The sequence below is a fragment of the Ambystoma mexicanum genome, chromosome 8 (assembly GCF_040938575.1).
Source record: "Ambystoma mexicanum isolate Mex_15411 chromosome 8, UKY_AmexF1_1, whole genome shotgun sequence".
In the NCBI taxonomy this organism is placed as follows: Eukaryota; Metazoa; Chordata; class Amphibia; order Caudata; family Ambystomatidae; genus Ambystoma; species Ambystoma mexicanum.
The window spans coordinates 1,149,329,661-1,149,347,000 of record NC_090929.1 but is presented as its reverse complement, the minus strand read 5'-3'; the positions used below and the strand labels follow the sequence as shown (position 1 = coordinate 1,149,347,000).

General features: G+C 46.3%; 1 protein-coding gene across 7 annotated transcripts in view; it reads right to left on the bottom strand.

The window, feature by feature from the left end:
- The window catches only part of ANK3 (ankyrin 3), a 2,768,233-nt gene that overhangs the window by 900,514 nt on the left and 1,850,379 nt on the right, over nt 1-17,340 (bottom strand). For all 7 annotated transcript variants that reach the window (XM_069611214.1, XM_069611216.1, XM_069611217.1 and 4 more), the window contains 2 exons: nt 16,776-16,874; nt 3,038-3,136 (listed from right to left, as the gene is read on the bottom strand). In XM_069611214.1, coding sequence (XP_069467315.1) covers nt 3,038-3,136; nt 16,776-16,874 — 198 coding nt within the window. The remainder of the gene's footprint in view (nt 1-3,037; nt 3,137-16,775; nt 16,875-17,340) is intronic.

Here is a 17,340-nt window from a genome sequence, read left to right as displayed (position 1 = left end):
ACTGCTTACTAGTGTGAATTGAACCATGCAATGTCAATATTTGCCCACTATTCTGAGATTGCCAAGTGCCTGTGCTATCTCACATAGGCCCATTTTTTTCCAACTGTACACACGGCACATTATCGAGCTGAATGAACACTCATATTCAATATTAACAAGAAAATATTTGTTGTGATAGTTACACCTGTGCATAGTAACACCTTGCTTGGGGCGCTGGTCAGCGTGCCACTAGCTAAGCAATAATGTCACATTCAGAGGGCATTACAAGGTGAAAAGCTTCTTATGTCAAGTTATGATACGATATATGATAGGTTATTTATAACGCGCTTAATACCCAGAGGTTTCTAAGCGTGGACCTGGGGATCGAACCTGTGTTGCTCCGTGTTGTCGTGCTTCCAAGCGAGCACATTGCCCATGAGCTATCCTCCCGAGTCAATGGGTCTGAGTGAAGGTAGGGCCTTTAACGAGAGCCAAAGGTTGTTACCAACTGGTAATGGCCCAAAGAGGGAGGGATCATTGGTTTTATAACATTCCACTCAATTTGTTTAAAAAAAGGAAAGACAAATAAACATTGAAATTCTGGGACAGGAGACTTATACCAGCCATATTGCTTCCTCCCACTGCATTGTCTGCAATGGAACTTCCAACATTCCGGTGCTGTACTGTATCAATAATAACCGGGCTGCACCGGGTGCTTAAGGTCCCTGGGTCGTTAAAACACAGTACAGCCCAGGGACTCTGTTATTATTATTAGAACCCCAGGTTAACGTCTCATGGCGCTAATATCAATGCATTTCTTTGAAACAACTGGTCACGGCGAGCGTGCTACCCAAAACAAATACTCACCCAACATGGCCACAATAGAAATGGAATTGACGCTCCGAGCTGAGCCTTATCTTCCATTTGCATGGTGGCCCGGGAACATGAGACAAGCGGCGAGGCAGCACCGCAACCCCAAGTGGGAGGCGGTGGGAGAAAAAGGCAAAAACAGCAGGGCCACAGGGGACCGTGACAGAAGATGGCAGAGTGGGTGCACGCAGTGGTCTGCTTGGTTGGAACGCAGGCTTGGATCGTGATATTCAGCCCGCAATCAGAGCAATCGTATTGGCTGCCGTCACTCAACAGCCAGAAAAGTAAATTAGGTCAGCTTGCTAAGGGATGCGAAAACGTTGTTTCCAGGAAACTGCACCATTCGCCTTAACATTGAGAGCCTTGATTCACACAGATGTTTCAAGACGAAAACTCTATAAAGACAGCATTGTTTTTCACTCCCCTGCTGAACGTCCTTCACGAGGTATGCACCCCAGTGCCACAGGCGGCTGCACCTGCAAGCTGACAGCAGCAAACAGCTCTACTCCGTTCTTGCAAGGAGTTGAACAGATAATACGATGGGGAGGGGGATAAGATACGTTTCTGGTGTGGAGGTAATCCCCCCCCCCCCTGGCGTCGGATGACAGCTACTGCGCTCACTTAGAGGGAACGCTGCCTCAGCGCCTCTCTTTAGTAAAGGGAGACAATAATACAGATACTGTTGGCTGCCAGGAGTGATGGTGTTTGCACACTTTCTCTTACATTATTAACAAAGCCCACACACAGATATTGCACATCTGCCCATTGCAAACCAGCCCCAGGAAAAGGTTCTGCCATGTATTCTGCCAGACCTAAAAAGAAAGGTGGCATACATGCACCGTATCATATTGTTAGGGGAAGGAATGCAAATTAGTTGACTTCTGAAAATAGCCCCTCAAGATGTGTTGAAACATAAATAGGGTTAATACCGAGATAACAAATTGCAACAACTGGAACGAGCACAGGTCAGTTCGGGGAACGTGATCACATCCCGGGAAAAGAAAGGTAAAGCAATCATATCGTACGATAATTTGGTGTAAGTGCCCGGATGTATTAACGGTGTGTAAAAGAACCTGCGCTACCAGCTAACACTTCCGACCCCTCAACAGCGCGTCGGTTTGGAACGAGCAGGGCACGGGCTGATATTACAGGAAACGGGGCGCGTTGCAAAGCGTCATCATCCCACAAATAAGAAATGCTGGCTAGCCCCTTCGGAAGGAAATGAGATGAAAGAAGTGAAGGCGGGAATCTGCAAGGCAGCCCAAGGCAACAGGGCCACCTAGCTCGGCGCCGCCCTGTCAGCCATGCCATCGCGCCAGCGCGCCCAAAGGTCTGCAAAGGAGTGCAATACTGCTGTAGCAGCCCGAGAAATTCCCAACCCACACAACCTCTGCATTTGCACAAGCGGTGCATTCTTTTACGGTTCCACATAATGAAACACGTGCTGTGCATGGCTTTGATAGGACTCCACTGTTTCCAAATGCTGTACCATCTTACTATGGCATCATGTCAGTGGGATATGAAAGCTATATCCCACTGGATGACATCACAGCAGCGACATATGCTATTCTCTCTGCCTGCTGGGTCTCCAGTGGGCAGGGGGAGAAGGGTTGCACTAGAGGAATGCGGGATTGGGAGGCTGGACCTCAGGGAATGCTGCTCTTGATGTGGGTCCGTGGAGTGGGTACAGGAGGTGGGAACGGCACAACGAGGACGTCATACAAAAGAGCACATTATAAATGGGGCCCTATGAACAACAGGTTCATTCCACCTCACACCCCAGGCCTCTCAAGAGTCACCGTCATCAACTGTCAGACACTCGAACTCTTCTGTGGAATGCACTTCCATTGCTGATAGTACAGCGCATTGAGACCATACCAATGGTGAAAGGCGCTATACAAATGCCCATTAACATAACATAGTTACTCATCTACAATGCCACTCGCATTACCATGGCAGATTTGGTGTGGCTAGCCATCTTCTAATAACACTATTTGTAATGACATGTTTCATAATATGGTTGCTCTGATACTGCGTATTCCCAGATTATTTGATGTCCTAAATCCAATGTTTTCTCTTTGAGATGTATTACATGGTCAATAACATGTACAACATCTCAATTTGCATAAAAAAGAAAGAATGTGTTATCAATCATCAGGTGAAAGCTGGGTGCAGCTAGGCCGTGTACCTTTGTTTTGGAGAGAAGGGGAGCCGACCGATCCAGGAGCATTTCTACCACCTGTTCGTGGCCACTTCTTGCTCCACAGTGGAGCGGCGTCAGCCCATCCTACGGAAAGAAAAACATGGGTTATTTTAGACGGAAACAAACATCAATGTACAATTGGAGCCCAGCGGATGGGGAGGCGGGGCTATTCCTTAAGCCAGGCCTAGGCTCTTGTGACGCCCTGAAATGAAGAGATACTTGCATCAAGCAGCCCCTCCAATGGTCCGATCTGGAAATGCCACTCTAGCCAGAGGAAGCAATGCCGCTCCCACCCCCCTGAATTCTGAACTGGAAATGTCAAGCATCCAAAAGCAGCCCGTGGGGTTCAGGCAAAACCCAGTGAAGAGAAGCCACCCCTCGTGTAAAAAATGTGCCGGAAATAAATCTGCCACATCATGCGATCCAAACTATAATGTTGTGTCCATTATATGTGACCCACTGTGCTTCACATGTATTTCAAATGTGCTCTACTCTTTCTATGCGCATCCCCAAAACACAGAGGTAATGTCACAGGGGTATGTCTGTAGGGCAACAATTGGCGCGGGGAGTCAAAGGTAGTTTTTGGCAGCTGTGGGTATAAAGTAACCATGCTCCTTGAGGCAGGAAGATGGAGCTACATAGCGCCCAGTTCCCATCAATTTCGTACACCGCAAGCAGGAGTTGGTTATTGGCTAGGACCCCAGTACAGATAGCGACTTCTAAAAAGAGAACCCAATGTGTAAGACTAAAAAGGTTATTACTTGGTCTGTGTGATTTTTCTAAGCAACGATTTCCCACATTCAACAACATAAAAATGATTTCTCTCGCATTTCCACAACTTTAACTCGTACCCCTTCAGAACCCCGGCGTTCAGTTGCCACATTTGTTTAATATCATGCTTTTGGAAAAAAAAAAAACATTTGTTTAGAGTAAAGACTGAACCCAACAATGTCAGTCAACATTATATTGGGGCGTAACAGCGTGCAGGGTGCACTACCACTGCGGATAACGAGTCACAAGCCGCACTTCTGGGAGTGAGTGGAATGAGGGCCCTTCATTAGGGCAACGCTGCTTTATTACTGGATGGTATGGCCCGCCCTGAAGTCTTCCAACACCATTATCAACCACGTACTATGGCCACAAAAACTGGTTTGCACTAGGACTGCAAACTCACTCACACAAAAGAATAAGCAAAACCAAAATGGCCTCCCACAGCCACGTCTCGGTTATTTCCTCAGAAAACCTCTTACAAACGCCCTTCTCAAAAATGCCTCTCTTCAAACATTGTTCGTCACATATGCCCTCTTTGACAGACACACTTAAGTACCCTCTCACAGATTCTGTCTTTCACATATGCCCTCCCCTCTCATGGGTACCCTCTCAATTAGAGACACCCCTCTTGGGCTGCCCGCCAGAGTAGCTATCCTACTCACCAGCTTCCAGCTAGCTTCGTATTGCACCCTGTATGTACCCAGAAGCACTTAACTACTGCAGTGTGCTGCCCTCCTCCTAGCCCCTACCCACTCCACATGAATGCGCCCAGAGAAGTATAAACAGCCAAAGGAGTGGAAGGAGGAGGGCTGGGTTTTATACAGCATGTCTGAAATAACCAGCTAGTGCTGGATAACTTCCATCTAAATGATACCTTTGCAATTATAGCTGCAATGAAGAAGAGCAAGTGACCCAAACGTTGAGCCAAGTGGGCCTTACACGTCTAACAGTGAGAAATAAGGCTTGCATCAAACATACGTGTGGAGACCCTTTCCACGCTCTCTGCAAGGACTGTTTGAGAACAAGTGGAAGAATGCATTAGGTCAGTAAGATCGTATTAAACATGATCAAATTTAAACATAACCTTTATAGGCGATTTTTGGGTCACCGACTAAATAGTTGCAAAGTAAATTAGTGGAATGGCATATCGGGCCAGTAACATTTGCCCTCTTTGAGCCTCCTCACCCAGTGTGTGCCACCTCTTCAGATCACACCTTCATCGTTCTCTGCACCAACTACAGTGCCTTCAAACAGCCAGCGCCTGACCACCCGATCTGCACCCCATGCCCTTATCATGTCCTTGCCCTTGTGCCCATTCTGTCCCTTCTTCACCCATGTGCTTCTCTAACCGACTGACCCCATCTCTGCTGAAGTCTTCCCTCACTACTCTACCCCACCTCTCACTTGAGGAGCCCTTAACATATTCTACCTTCCTCACAAACTCGGTCCTCCTCACCCGCTATCGCCAGGATTCGATCTGTTCCCTTCTCACCCACTATGTGCCTTTGGCGGATTCAACCAACACATTACACAGGAGTACGTTTCAAAATCTTTATTAACTTTTGTCAGGATGAGATTGTGATAAACACATGTTCACATCAAAACAGGATATCCTTCTCTCGGAACAACCAAGGCAAACAGGATGTGGAAAAGTATAAAGCGTCGGGGGTCCTGATCTGATAGTGATAAGGGCCTTCCTCTGGTTCTCTAGTCTACTGCACAGTCTCAGAATCATAGAACCTTGCACGTTTCTCGCCCCAGTCGGCTAATGAAGGGGGTGAAGTAAACCCTCAGGGGCTTTGAGGTTTATCTCCAACAACAAAGGACCTCACTCTTTGGAATGGTCTTGCTATGATATGCTTTGATGGGTCATTTGTAACACGCTTAACACCCAGAGGTTTCTAAGCGCGGACCCGGGGATCAAACCTGGGTTGCTCCGTGTCGTCTTGCTTCCTAGGTGAGCACATTGCCCCTGAGCTATCCTCCCGTCATCGGTGTCAGGATGCGATAAACAATACAGTGTTGGCAGTCGAGGACAGTGGTCTTCCACAACTCATCCAAGGCACACTACAGTTTCTGGGACATAGTGTCCAGTCATTCCTTGGCTCTCAGCCGTAGGGATATAGTACTCCCACTGGCAAGTATTTCCTAGCCCCTGCTTGAGGTAACCGTCAGGCCTACATATTCTCCTCCACTAGACCTGGGGGTCTCATCCCCCCTGGACTTCCAGCTAGCGTTGGTCTTGCAGCAGCATCCGGTCTCTCCGTTCTTCAACACATGGCCGCACTATTGCTGTCCTTCTGCGAGACTGAGGAAATGGAGCCCCTCTAATGGGTCCTAAATCAGGTATATGTTTCCTGATTAGCTAGGCCAATCCAGTGTTCCTCTGCCAAGATCAGATGCTGGGCTTTATAGTTCAAAACTAGGGGAGGAGGGCATTCAAAGGGCGGGTGGCAATCTTGGAGTGCAGCCCTGTGTTCCCAGTGCGTGTTTGGTTCAGAGCCTGACTCCCTTTCTGCCAGGCCTGCAGCTTTGGTTCCAAGTAAAGGGGCTTACGGGGCTGGGGCATTTCAGATTTCCTGGCCGTGCTCTCTTCCCACGGTGACTTTGAAGGGGGTGTCCCAGTTTATTTGGAGGTTATGATGAGTTTTGTTTGTGCAAGGCCTGCTGTTGAATGGTGTGGGTACAGCTCCACTGCAATGTAATGGCTGGGTGAGGGGGAGGCACTATTTGGGAATGCGGGGAATGCCCGTTTTGGGTTCCTTCTCATCTCAATGGTGCATGGAGGGCCTCTCCTCTTGTCACCCAGGGTCAGCCTTGGTGGTTGCATCTAAAGCGATGCAGTGTCTCTCTACTGGCTATTGGAGTTCTGGATAAGAGGGTCTACTGCCGCTTGGCTGGGGCAGGGGCAGTTCTTAACACATACATCTGTAATTTTCAGGGGATTTTGAGTTTGCTTCCAAGAGCTTCTCTGGGGTTGGAATTACGAGCCGGCAAGAGGGGAGGGGACGGGCGGCTCCAGTTCCACGTCTACCCAAAGTTCTCGAGCGCCCTCCTAGGAAAACATTCTCATAGCAGCTCAGAATTGTGTTGGGTCTCTTTAAGGGTATTTTCCTTCAAGGAATGTTTATAATTCAGTAGACCTAATCAATGGCTTTTCGGTTGAGTTCCATCCACATGCTTTCCAGATGACAAATGCAAAAAAAGGACATCTTTGGGGTGTACCTTAAGAACCCAAGTACACAAATGCACACCGAAAGCTTAGCTTCTATAAGAGTGTCCTAGCCAGCACCCTGGCTGGCTACCGCAGGACAAGCACGTGCCTGTCCTCCTGCAAGGGCCTGGGCGTGGCTTAGCAGTAGAAGGTCACCCTTCCCTTGGGAGCCCCCGGAGTGGGCACTCCTAGAAACAAGGCTTCCCATAGGTTGTCGAGCCTGATTTTTTTTTTTATTTCACGGGGTGGAGACCATGTCATTTTTACATTTCGTGGCGCTAAGAGCAAATGGCGAGAAGTGCCGGGAAGCAGCGTTTGGGAAGGCGCGCCGTATTTATGAGGGAGGCCTGATTTGAGATGGGCCCCCAGTGGAAAGGGTATCCAAGGAGAAGTGTGTGTTTGGACAGTCTGTGATAGTTATTTATTTATGTAATGGGTATTGTGGGTTTGATTTTGCCCCGTTAGGCACTATTCACAAAACGGAAGAAAACGGAATGGGCACGCTCTGCGGCCAGTAAAGACCTCATTGGGGCCACTCACTGGACTGGGAGATTGTGAGAAGTTAAGCCTTTCTACAACTAAATGTCTGGGGTCATTGCTGTGCTGATTGAGGCAGTAGACTGAGGACTGCTTTTAGTGTGTCTATTAATATAGCACAGCGAGTTAAGATCTCGGCCCTTAATACCAGCACGCCAGAGTCAGCACTTTATCCCTCCCAGATGGATACATTGAGGGCCATTGAGTTGGTTAATAATACAACGAGAAAAAGAGGCAACTTAGTTTGTTGTGTGCTCTTTACAAATGGTGAATATTTGTAATGCATAGGTAGTGAGCAATATTTTCCCGACACAGCGATACCAGGAAAATGTACTCATTGGTTTGGGTTACAGAAAATAACATTGCCAAATTTGAATTATGGAGCCATAACTTTTACTTAAAACGCCTAGCTTGTCTTATTAACGTGGCACCGTGCAGTGAGGCGTAGCTCCCGGAGCAGCAACTGAAACTCGCCACAAGATGGCTCTGCTGCATCAAATGTACACACAGATAAATTCTTCCGGAAGCAGAAAGCCGATCCACCAAACAGTGCTGTTTAAGCAGCCCTTCTTTTTTATGAGTTTAAACCACGTAATGATTGCAAACCCCGCCCCCACTCTCGGTACTACCGTTACCACTTATACCTCCTCCACCACCAGAGTGCTTTCTATTTTACTACCCCTTCCCCCACATAAAACTCCATTGCGGTAAGGCCCCATGGATCCGTTTTACTGGGCTGTCTTTTCAGTGCGACGCCCCTGCCTTTCCAGTAGATTCAATGACGCCACTGAGAGCCCCATTTACTTTCTCCATTTCAGGCTACACACGTGGTTGTAACAAAGAAAAGACGGGCCATCCAGACAGCGCTCGGATCCATGACATCTTACCAATTTTTCTGTGGAATTTTACAGGGGGGTGGGGGCAGCCCCATGCTGTTCTACAGCTCCCTCCTGCCTGTCTTCTCCTTGCTAATAGATATCCATCAGCTGTGATTTTTGGATACCGAGGCTCGAGCATCATTACTCCATCTACTCGGGTGGAGCGTGTAGTCGTGGGTTCGGATTCTTCTTGGTCCGTGTGGACATGTCACAGTAGGGCTGGTTTCACAGGGTCTTCGCAGTGATGGGCCACGGGTAGCAGTGGAAGGGGTTTGCAGTGGTGGCAGGGAGTCTTCTGATCAGAGCGTTCGGGTTCAGATCCACTCCTTGGCAGAAGTTCCTACTCCGCTTCGCTAGATGTTGGTCCAACATCTTGATGTCCAGGTCTCTGAAGGTCTGCTATCCTTGTGAAGACTGACACTCCAGACGATATCCGCAGGCCCTTGTTCTGGAGGCCTGGTTCTGGACTATCTGAAGACTCTTCCGGTGTCACTCATGGCAGGGTCTACAGCTCCCACTTAACCTCCAGCCTTTACACTACCTATTATACTACACCCTAACCCTTTACTACCCCTAAAACGAAAATGCAGCAAAATGCCCTCTCACCCACTGCGGTGAACTTGCTGCGGTGAGGTGGGGGATACCGCTGAAACAGCAGCTTCAAGTTTTTGTTTCCAACTCTACATGTAAATCTGCGAGTTTGTATTTGATTGGCCATTTGAGAGTGTAAAATGGTATTTAAAAAATATATTTTTTAATGCTGATCTTTTTATGAAATAGGACGCCCAGTCTTCAAAAGCACTAGAAAACAAAAAAGGCAGGTTTTTTTCTAACTAAATAAAATTAATCGTGAAAACTACAGCGTACCAGTTACACATGGTTTCTACTCCATCCGGTTGAGCCACATGCCATTTTGGACACCAACCTGTATGGGTCCACAGTAAAAGCAAGGTAAACGTGTTGAAATAATAAAAATAAAAATGAAAAAAAAAATGCATTAGATGCCAACACAACCCAGTAACCAGTGCAAACACTTAACTGGAATTTTCTGTACTACTGTACATTAAATGACCCGAAAACACACATGCCAGCCACTGGACCCAGTGGAAACATTTTGTAACTGGCCGATTGGAATTTCCCGCAGGGATATATGAAGACAGCAACATGGCAGCAAAAAAGTGGTATTTATGTTTGACCCCTGTCGAGCCCTCTCTAGTGTGTTTGATAACTAAGAAACAAATCTGGTCCCACAGCATCACAATGTCAACTTAACCGAGGGGCCATCCATCCTTGGCACTAGGCAGCTCCTTTCATTTGAAAGCAGTAGTCCAGCAATTGGGCTTCTGTCCACCCCTTCCTTTGGCAATGCGTGCATATCTCGAGGAGAATGGATTACTTACCTCTCAGAAATGTTCTTTCTGGGGGATTAGTCCTTACTGCCACAGATCATGATCTTAAATCTATTTTTTCAAGCACCAGCTGCTTTAATAACCTTTTCCAGCCAGAAGAGGTTTTGCTATTTGACTCTGTTGAACTCTGATGGAGGCCCATGCCGGCGGACATGACGACAGGGGCAGGATATATAGAGCCTTTGGTGCACCATAACCTCAGCACTGCTTTTTTCCATAGCATTTAGCAGCGGAGGGATCTCCGAACAGCAAGAAGTAAATGAGCTATCCACCACGAGGGGTAGGATGGGAAGGCAATGAGGAATACATGGGAGATGAGAATGGTCTGAGAAAGAATACTACCAAGAGGTAAGCCATTTGTTCTCCTAATGAACTCCTTCCTCTCACAGAGTCCCCATTCTCAGATAGACTCACATAGCAGCACACAACTCTAGAGGAGGGAGGACAGCAAGAAACCACAATCTAGACCAGAAAACTCTGGAGGTCTGTCCCCCACAAATTAGACATCCTGACCAGATAACAGTAGTACTTGGCAAATGTGTGCCAGGAAGCCTAGGTAGCTGCCTAACAAAAGTCCCAAAGTAAGTCTCTCTCTACAGAGCATAAGTGACTGCCAGACCTCTGCTGGAACGCGCCCTGAGACCTTCAGGCTCCTCCTTCCCAGTCAGATAGCACAGCACTCTGAAATGCTGAGGATGATCCACCTGGACACATTCTGTTTGCTACAGAAGCATAACCAATGAAGAGCAGATCATCCTTCCTGATTTCAATCATCCTAAGAGAGATAGCTGGCAGACCTTATTGGGGTTCAGCTAATGAAACCTCTCGTCCACCTTGGATGGAGGTGGACTGAACAACGGATGAGGAAACCTGTGAGAATGATGGAAATCTAATATGACATAGGGTAGGAATGTCGGCTGCACTCTCAGACTCACTCTCGCCTTAGAGAAGACCAGGTATGAAGGCTTCACGAAAGAGCCTGGAGCTCACTCGCCAAGTTAGTGGCAGTGATGGCAACTAGAAAGAACCTCTTAAGGGTGAGAAAACGTAAAGAACAGGAATATGGAGCATTCATCAAGAAAGCCAACCTAAGATTTAAGTCCTACACCAGAAGAACAAACTGGCATGGAGGAAATTGGCTACCGAATCCCTGCAAAAACTGCTTAAAAGGGATGTTAATAAAAACAAGACCTGCTCGGGGGGATTTCGTAAAGACCAAAATAACTGCCTAGTAGCCATTCACAGGGCTATTCTGCAGGCCCAGCCTTGCCAAAGAGAGCACAGAATTCAAAAAAGCAGAAGGTGAGCAAGTTAAGGGGTCTGGACCTCTGTCCCTGAACCATAACGAAACTGTGCACAACCTGCAGGCATAACATTGTTGGTAGTCCTACTGGCAGAGAGGAGTACATCCAGGACGCCATCTGACAAATAGCACTACTTATACATCAGCCTCTCACCAGTAAAGCATGTAAATTGGGGCTCCTGAGGTTTGGGGTGGGGGGGACCAGACCCCGACTGGGAGAGCAGGTCCACCCTCATCAGAATACACCAATGAGTACAGATGGACATATCCAGAAGATCTGGGTACCACGTTCTTCGGTCCCATTCTTAAGTAATCAGGAACATGAAGAGCCCAAGCTTCTGCAGACTCTGTAGAACCAGTGGATTGACAGGAATCAGTGCGAAGTGGGAGGAATTGAGGATATTTGTCCCTTCTCTCCAAGGAAGAGCGGCTCCCTTTGAGGCTAGGGAGGTGTGCCCGCTTGGTAAGACCCTCCATAGTGGTCTGGGGAAGTGGGACCTCACTGGGAGTGAGGCCCTCTCAGGGGACAAGGACTCTCATTCCCACAGGGCACTCCCTGAAGCAACCCACCTTACCTGCTTATATGGGACTGCCTTCCATAATGAATACTGTGTCCTCCTCCTATTTGGCTCCAGACAATGTTGAATCAAACACGCCATCTGAAGAAAGAGGGAAAATCTCTTTAAGAAGAGATTTGCATGTAAGTGGGACGAGTGGATCACAGAGAAGTAGAGTGTACAGTGCGCAGAGGAAGCCCACTGATGTAATGACACCTTGGAGAGGTGGAGCAGAGGGAAGCCTCGGAGCTTGTGGCTTTTCAAACAGCGGAGAATGGAGAAACCGTTGGGTGATGGGGTGAGAGGAACTGTCCGAAGTGGTGGTGTGACCACGGCAGTATCGTGGTGAGCCAGGCACCCGTTTAAAAATGCAGAGACCAGAGCAGCCAGGAGTACTGAAAGCTCCCACCCGCCACCATCACAGCAGCCTGCAAAGGTGCCGAAGGAGGAAAGAAAGCAAAGCTCGAGACCTGGGAGCAAGATAGCAAAGCGACCTACCCGAGCAAGTGCCGAGCCCTGTGATGACACCGTGGATTCACAAAAGTACCGGGGTGAACGAAAGAAGCGATAGGCTGCCAGGGCAATGTGCTATTAAGAGCGAAACTTGTGAAAGCCATGAGGGTGATATTCGAACCATGAGCCAGCATAAATGGACATATGAGGAATGAGTAAAGAACGTGATGAATAAAGTTGGATGTGAAATTAAGGGAAAGTGGAAGCAAATATCCTGGGAAGAAGCAAACACACCACAAGAAGTAATTGTTGAAAAGTGGGGAGGACAATCCATAAAAAAGTGTAAAAAGCATTGTGAATCAAAACTACGACATACATAAATAAATTAAAAAGTGACAAAATCCAGTAGGACGGCCCCAGGAGTGGGGGAGTCAGCTAAAGTCATAACCAACACCAGAAAGGTTGGATACCAAGAACTCAGAGCTCTCCGTAAGAAAGTTTTGGGATTTAAGACTACGAGGTGAATCAAATAGTGAGAGGAAGAATACAGTAGAGTTACCGCTGGAAAGGGGGGATTCCTACTTACAGCAAAGCAATAACCAACCTCAGAAAGTTTGGAAAGGAAAACATTTCAGAGACAAAGTAAAATGAAAGGACGTGGGATAGCATCTCAAGGAGAACTCTTATAAGATTGTAAAAGAAACCAGCCCGAAGAACAGTAGGGAGGAGCTACAAGTGCTCCTGGATAGAACCACAAGAGATTGGCAGAGGAGGTCAAAAAAAGAAACACATTTCTAAAGAGAGACATTTGTATATTGACGATACATCTGGAACAGCTTAAACCCCAAGAGAAAGCCAGAGGATGAAAGGCAGAAAGGGGAACAACAAGAAGACCATAGATATGCTTTTGGCCTTGTTTAGTTGTTCATATTAGTGGTAGGGTCAGGTAGAGGGGACATTTACTTTGTAGTACCTAACGACAGACACGCATCTTTAGTTAGGTAGGTTAGTCTCCAAAGCGATAGGGAGAGATAGGCCTTTTCGGTATAATTTCATTAAAAGAGTATTGAAATGTCCATAATGTGTCCGACTCCTTCTTCTGACCCGCCACAGAAGGCAGCCAAGTTCTACTCGACAATCAATGCATTACTCAGAGACATCTGCAGGGGAAATTCCCTGGAGCAGACCAACTTCCACAAACTATTGACACTGTAGGTGATGAAGTTGGATCTGTGTGGTCACTGCACCTTATTTACTGAGCATATGAAAATTATGACTTCATTGACCCCTTTTTGCTGCATATATATGCGTAGGGAGACGCCCCGTAACCAACCCCCACATTTATTATTAACTTTATCCACCCACCACATATATATGCAGGATGGGAAGAGAGAGACCATTTAAAGAACCTTTGTCACCCTGCCCTCAGCATGGAATAAAGGGAAACATTCCCTGATGTCCAGGACCACCACAATGAAACAGGGTGGCTGGGATGGAGTCAGATGAGACTTCTTGAAGTTCATGGGGAAGCCCAAGCTCTGAAGAAGACTACAGGAGTGCTGCAGATGGACCTAGACAGGATCTGAAGTATGGGCTCAAATGAACAAACCGTCTATGTAAGGAAAGACATGAATCTTGTCCTTTCCTGAGACATTCAGCCACCACAGCGAACAGCTTGGTGAAGACACTAGGAGAAAAGGACAGACCAAAGGGCAAGACATTGAACAGAAAATGGGTGTTCCCAAGCACAAACCTCAAATACTTATTGTGTTTATAATTATTATAATTGTTCTTTTATAACGTGCTTCATAAGGAGGGCCTATTTACAGCCGTCCACCCCATATCTGACATCTCCTGCCCCTTGTTAAATACTATGTATCTACTTGAGAGACAGGGAGAGTGAATGAGAGCTTGACACTAGCATGAGAAAGTTTAAATGGGAGCTGTTTACAGCAAGGGGTGGGGGGTCTAGCAGTAGCGGGATGAGGTCAATTTGTGCCGTTTCAAACCTTATGCTTTTATTGCATTGTTATTCTTTTACAAGCCTTTCTAGGCATTGTTACATCTTGCTGTGCCTTCATAGCCTGCATTATGCCATGCCAGGGCACACTATTCCATCATGTGATCCAAAGACCCACAGTTTGAAACCAACTGGCTCTGGCTTTCATTCCAACAGCCCACCTGCAAATCACAGTTATGCCACCCTAACTGCCACTCAGCCATACATGGGGAACCACACAATGCAACAGGAGGCAAACTATATACTATCCAATGATCTACCCAACCACACATCACATCACAACTGCAGCATTGCCATTCTGACAAGTAACAGTAAGGGAGAGTCTACTATATTCTGCTAATTTGTTATGAAAATCTTCTAGTTACATTATTTCCCATTTGTAAATTATAAACATGTCACATATTTTGCATTTGTTTTAGTCAGTGCCATTTATTATGCATTGGTGGGCCAGAGAGCTGCAATGCACCTTGGGCGGATCTATGGCTCGCCACACCGAAAGCGAATACCAACTACGAATTAATTTTCCAGTCTCCCAGCCTAACCGACACCCCATCACTCAATACCATAACACCGAAACACAATGCCACCCACCCTTGACCACAGTCCTAAAGCACACGACATGCATAAATGAACCTGAACGGGTCACCACACAAAACTAACACTTGATTTGAAACATACCCACCCCAATGAACGCCGTAGGCAGGACTCGCTGAACTGGCCTCCAAAAATAGCTACCAACTGATCCACACAAAGTGATAACTTCCTGCTGATCTGCCCACCTCAACACTGTAACAATGACGACCATGCTCGCCTCCCTCTACACCTACTAACTTCACATCCCAACCAACTCCAATTCACCCTATCTATTGCATAGGCCATGAAAATGGCAGAAGTCACGCTATGTGAGACCAAATAATACAATGTTCAGCCAATGCCATTTTAACCTTCATATCCCAATCAGGAAAATTACAAAAAGGGTCTATTACTTGCATATGAATGGACTACTGTAGATGAATTACGCTGACGAGACACAGTTGGTGATTGAGCTGTGTGGAGTGTACGAGAAAGACGCAGAGAAGGTGTCTCCAATTTATCATTCGATTCAGAATTGGATGGCAAACAATGGAATGTACCTGAATCCAGCTAAGACTGAGTTGCTTCTTTTTGGCTCCCCTTAAGCCTGAGGGAAACTTGGGGACCTTTACCCTGGATTTACCATCGACAAAAATTCTATCCTCATCGTCGCCCAAGTGAAGACTTTGGGGGTTGTCTTTGAAGCATCACTGAGTTCAGACGCTCATATACAGAATGTAGTTAACAAAACTCAATACCACCTCAGACTACTGTGATTAATTAAACCCTACATCTCTGAAGCAAATTGTACCACTTTGGTGAGAGCCTTGACTATGCCAAGGATAGACTATTGTAGTGCACTGGATATTGGTGCTAGTAAGGGAGGCTTAGGACATTTGCAGGTGTTACAAAATGATGCTGTACTCCTCTTTTAAATTGTGCATAGACATGAGCCTGTGTCGGTGCAGAGAAAAAACCTACATCGGCTCGCAGTAGAAGTTAGGATTCATTTTAAAGTTCTCACTATTGTTCACAAAGCTAGGATTCATTTTAAAGTTCTCACTATTGTTCACAAATGTGACTATGGACAAGCCCCAGCCTACCTAAAAGTCTGCATGAACGTTCATATTCCCGACAGAGCTACTAGATCAAGCAAAGGCATATGGATGGCCGCTCCCAGGAGCAACCGCACTAGAGGATATGGGAGATCTTTCCAGGTACAAGTAGCTCTGTCCAAAGATCTATGTGCAGAACCAAACCTTTTGTGTTTTAGGAAGCGATCGAAAACGATCTTATTCGACTAATCAGGACTCTTGTGATACAGACCCTCTTCCTTCTTCTTTCTCTTCTGCCTTTTCCTGCGCACCCTGATGCCTGCGGTGCATTATGCACGGATTAAAAAAACAGCATGAGTGACGGCAAAGGCTCTGAAAAGCTCGCATAAGGGGTCAAGCTTAACAAATTATTGCTGACACCCAAATCAATTGGTTGGTTAAAGAAACGATTAAAGGGAGAAGGAGGCAGGAAGGACACTTAATTTCAGGGGTAATTAATGCAGTTTGCTGTGTGATTATGTAATACCCTATGATGCATTTCAAATGCTAAGTAACCCATTCAAGTGGAACAGGAAAGCTCACAACAAACCGGAGACCATAAGGTTGCAACGCAGGTGCTCTTCCTCCCTGTGAAGATTGCTTTTTCCTAGGGGGCCTCGAAAACATGATGCTCTGAATAGCAACAGAAATGGAGCTCCTGGTAAGCATTGAATGGGGCGATCATCACTGACAGCACACATCTTAATTCCTGCTCAGTGCAACATCTATGAAAATGCTGGTGGGGGTCTAGTCCCATAGAAAGTGGGGACAAGGGCATACGCGGCAGTTTGCTGTGTCCCCCATATAGACACCTGGACTGCAAAAGCCTGGTACATCTACCAAATCAATGTCAAGTGGGGAAAAAGTCACACTGAGCGGGTACATCTTAAATGGTTATTAAACAACAAACTCACCTTGGTTCTGGCATCGATTTTGGCCCCTCGATCCAACAGAAGTTTCACCATGTTGGCATTCCCTCTTTTCGAAGCAACATGTAAGGGAGTGATATCATTCTGCAAAACAGAAAGAAAGTGGGGCTGAAAAATCATTAGCTATCCTGTTTTTCATGACAGGCTGAACAAGTACTGAATGTTTACAGCAATTATATTTTAAAACAAATCTTTCAGACAATATGTTGTATTGTAAATCTTTCACACACTCTAATGTTGTAACTGCAGGCTTACGACTGGTTTATAAATAGACTTGAATGCAAAGAGCATTATAAAGCATACCCTTTGAATCAGCATTCCAAAAGGTATTTTAAAGGATGGTCCACCACCAGCTGATTCCCTACTAGTCAACTACACGCATTAACATACAGAGATATGTAGGTTACAGGTCTTGAGTTGGAGTTTAGACATTAAATCTCGAAAATGAAAGTGCATTTCATAAGTTTTTTTTTTGTGAAATATTTTAATTTTATTTTTTAAGGTCAAACAAACACACTACAACTGTTTCAAAACATAGAAAGCATCATAT